The sequence below is a fragment of the Myotis lucifugus genome, unplaced genomic scaffold (genome assembly GCF_000147115.1).
Source record: "Myotis lucifugus unplaced genomic scaffold, Myoluc2.0 scaffold_617, whole genome shotgun sequence".
Lineage (NCBI taxonomy): Eukaryota > Metazoa > Chordata > Mammalia > Chiroptera > Vespertilionidae > Myotis > Myotis lucifugus.
In genome coordinates this window covers 57,744-58,971 of record NW_005871665.1, presented here as the reverse complement: position 1 = coordinate 58,971, position 1,228 = coordinate 57,744, and the positions used below count along the sequence as shown (strand labels likewise).

The 1,228-nt window shown below is 61.2% G+C and overlaps 1 protein-coding gene across 1 annotated transcript; it reads right to left on the bottom strand.

Moving 5' to 3' along the window:
• Positions 1 to 6: 6 nt before the first annotated feature.
• On the bottom strand, positions 7 to 1,116 carry SELENOM (selenoprotein M). Its single transcript, XM_023746025.1, has 4 exons — positions 1,093 to 1,116; positions 852 to 886; positions 252 to 330; positions 7 to 169 (listed from the first exon to the last, which is right to left on the bottom strand). Exons 1-4 carry the CDS (start codon positions 1,114 to 1,116, stop codon positions 11 to 13), a joined length of 297 nt encoding a protein of 98 aa, XP_023601793.1. The 3' UTR covers positions 7 to 10.
• Positions 1,117 to 1,228: the final 112 nt, after the last annotated feature.

Here is a 1,228-nt window from a genome sequence, read left to right as displayed (position 1 = left end):
ATTCCCCGACCTACAGGTCCCCACGGTCCGGATCGCCTTCGGCGGGCCTCGCGGGCGCCCGCAGGTACTCAGGGGGCACAGGCTCGTCGGGCGACGCCTTGCGGTAGAAGCCGAGCTCCTGCACCAGCGCGTTGATCTCCTCGCGGGTCATGTCGCTCAGTGGGATGCGCTGCGGTGGAGGGACTGGGTCAGCGCGCCCCGCCCGGCTTTCGCCCCGCCTCCTCCACGCCCATCGCCTCCCCAGGCCTCACCTCCAGCTCCTCGTGGCGGTGGCCCAGCAGCACGAGCTCAGGGTCGGCCCCAGGCAGGTGTTTCATCTCCAGGTTGTGGCTGGAGAGTTAAGGTGGGTGGTGGCGGAACAAGGCAGCGACCCCCATGTACGCGTGAGGAAATGAGGGTCCCAAGAAGTGAAGGGCCCTCCTCTCCATTCCTGTGTGTGTAGCAGTCAGTCCTCATTGGTCAGTTTCTTTTGTTGTTGTTGTTTTGTGGGTTTGTTTTGTTTTGTTTTGTTGGAAGGGAGAGGGAGAGTCAGAGAGAAATATCGATGTGAGAGAGCCACATCGATTGGTTGCCTCCTGCACGCACCCCAACCAAGGCCAGGGAACCTGCAACCGAGGTACATGCCCGTAATGGAACCAGGGACCCTTCAGTCTGCGGGCTGAACTGGCGAGGGCATCGTTAGTCGATTTCATTTGCCTGCCCAACATGAAGACCACCTCGGAGTTCTCTGGGCAGCCACTGCCCACCAATTCGACTTGTCATCCTATCGGTGAAATTAAGTGGAAGGAGAGTCTCCCAGCTTCCCCCGCCGCCCCCCCGCCCCCCCCCCCCCCCAATTGGAAGAAGGATACTAGAGGGGGATGTCCTGGGTTACAAAGGCCTTCCCCTGGGGAGGAACCAGAATTTCAGACCTCAACCCCCTCCAGGGCCCAAAGGGGAACCGAAACCTAGTGGCCCAGGGCTAGGGGTCCTCCCCGAACGGAACACTGGGAGCACGTTGCCCACCCCCAAAAGGGTCAGGGGAGGAAAAAAAGGGGGACCCCCTTCCTTTCAACTCTCCCTCCTTCAGGGGGATTTGAGGTGTCATCTCACCAAAGGGCTGGTGGGCGGCAACATGGGAAAGTTTAGGGGCTACCTCACAGTTGCCCCACACAGGTTCCCAAGGGCAGTGGCCTACCTCTCCCCAGGGGGACAACGCTGGGGGGTTACCCCTAGAGCGCGGTCCCCC

Bases quoted from the DNA above. Each gene is read 5' to 3' on its own strand.
- SELENOM (XM_023746025.1), bottom strand. From the start codon at position 1,116: ATGTTGCCGCCCACCAGCCCTTTG. The intron at 887-1,092 runs GTGAGATGACAC...GTTCCTCCCCAG, and splicing joins TGCCGCCCACCAGCCCTTTG to GGGAAGGCCTTTGTAACCCA. The intron at 170-251 runs GTGAGGCCTGGG...CCTCCACCGCAG, and splicing joins ACCGCCACGAGGAGCTGGAG to CGCATCCCACTGAGCGACAT.